The sequence below is a fragment of the Plasmodium reichenowi genome, chromosome 14, assembly GCF_001601855.1.
Source record: "Plasmodium reichenowi strain SY57 chromosome 14, whole genome shotgun sequence".
NCBI lineage: Eukaryota > Apicomplexa > Aconoidasida > Haemosporida > Plasmodiidae > Plasmodium > Plasmodium reichenowi.
The window spans coordinates 2,790,500-2,792,646 of NC_033659.1; the positions used below are offsets into that span (position 1 = coordinate 2,790,500).

The following is a 2,147-nucleotide window of genomic DNA, read 5'->3' on the forward strand; positions in this document are numbered from 1 at the left end:
TATTTCATTCATAATATATATAATATATTTATATGGGGATAAGATTCCATTTACTTATTCAGACGTATATATTTTTATATTTTTAAATTGAAAAAAATGGAGAGAAAATATTGATTTACAAAAAAAAATTGTTATATATATTTATTTGTTCTTCAAGTGGTAATCTTATAAAAATGAAAAACCATACGCACAAATTGTTTTAACATGTGTATTTGATATGTATAAATATGTGATTTTTTTTTTTTTTTTAAGTAAAATAAAGAATGGCATGTGTAAAAATTTTAAAGGAAATTAAAAAAAAAAAAAAAAAATTAATGACATAATGTATATATATATATATATATATATATATATATATATTATATATTTTTTTTATATGATGAATGAAAATTATATTTTTCAAATGTTTTTTTATTTTTCTAATTATATATATATATATATATATATATATATATTATATAATTATGTTCCATTTTATTTTTTATTTTTATTTATTATATACAATTTATTCAAATCTACAAATCTTTTTGTAAGGTTTAAATTTTCTTCTTTTAAAAAAAATTAAAATAAAATAAAATAAAATAATATGATATTATTACACATTACATAAAAAAAAGATGAAAAAAAATAAAATAAATATAAAAAAAAAAATACATAAATTTATGCATAGTAATGTTACTTATAAATTATTGTGTGTAATAAAATGTTAATGTATCATAATGAAGTTTAAAAGAAAAAAAAAAAAAAATCAATTTTTTTTTTATCTTATTTTTTTTTTTTTTATTTTTTATTTTTTTTTTATTTTAGAATCTTTCTTTCATTCTTTTTGCTAAAATATTTAATTTATTAAATATTTTTCCTTGTGTAGAACCAAGGATTAAACTACATATAGAATGCCTTGCCATTTTAATATTATTAAAACTACCTAAGATATGAATTTTATCATTAGCTATAACAATTCTTGTTTTTGTTGCGTTTTCAATTGCATATTTAGTTGATCCATTACTTCCACATATTCTACCAATACATCTTGATAAATGATCACCTTTTAATATTTTGACATCTTGAATTTGAAAACTTTCAATATATAAATCTTCGATTCTTAATAATGCTAAAGAATCTTCTAAAGTAAATCCTAATAAATATGCTTTAATATAATCTGATGATTTTTGTAAATTATTTTTATCTTCTGTTAGTTTACATGTACGTACTTCAATTTTATCTTTATTCATTCTTATTTCTAATTTTAAATGTGTTACTATTGGTTTTATTAATTCTAACCAATTTTTTATAACTGAAGTTCTTCTTTGTTTAGGTATAGTTATAATCCTCATTTCATGTGTATTCATATTAGTATTATTTTTCTTCTTATTCTTTATTATCAATTTCTTATTTATCTTCTTATCATTCGTACTATCTATAACGTTATTATCATTTTCTATAATATTCTGTATAGTTAATATCTGTCCTTTATTTTGAACATTATTAATATCTGATTCTTTATCCTCAACCTTAAAGGATTTAACATCACTTTTTGAACTTCTGACGATTCCTTTGGATGTTATATCACTTTTTATAATTCTTTTTGTCATCTTGTCATGTACATTAAATAGTAATTATTAAATACTTAATTAAAAGTATTTCAAAAAAAATAAAAATATGGAAATAAAATAATACAAATTACATAATATATAAAAAAATAAATTATATACAATTTTTTATTAATATTTTACTCTAAATAAATAAATAAATAAATATATATATATATATATATATATATATATATATATATATATATATATATTATAATATATTAATATAATTTTCTTTCGATATACGAATTTTTTCTATTTTCATTTGAGACTTTATACAAAATTAACAAAATGTATATTTTTTTATAAAATCAAGGGAAATTTTCTATTTTTTTAAATATTCATTTTATATATAATTAAATCAGTTATCACTAAATTTTAATAATTAAAATATATAACTTTATTTGTACTTAATAAAATCAGATGTTACTTTGTTTTTTTTTACAAAAAGAAAAATTACAATTTGGAATATCTATAATTTTGAATGTTACATATTTAAAAATTAATAAAAAAAAAAAAAAAAAAAAAAAAAAAAAAAAAAAAAAAAAAAAAAAA

At 15.5% G+C, this 2,147-nt stretch overlaps 1 protein-coding gene across 1 annotated transcript; it reads right to left on the reverse strand.

Annotated features, from left to right (window-relative positions):
• Nucleotides 1-803: 803 nt before the first annotated feature.
• PRSY57_1468500 (small subunit rRNA processing KH domain protein, putative) lies at nucleotides 804-1,592 on the reverse strand (the record flags this gene model as incomplete). Its single annotated transcript, XM_012910281.1, has 1 exon — nucleotides 804-1,592. The coding sequence occupies one exon, from the start codon at nucleotides 1,590-1,592 to the stop codon at nucleotides 804-806; it is 789 nt and encodes a 262-aa protein (XP_012765735.1).
• Between the last annotated feature and the right edge of the window lie 555 nt (nucleotides 1,593-2,147).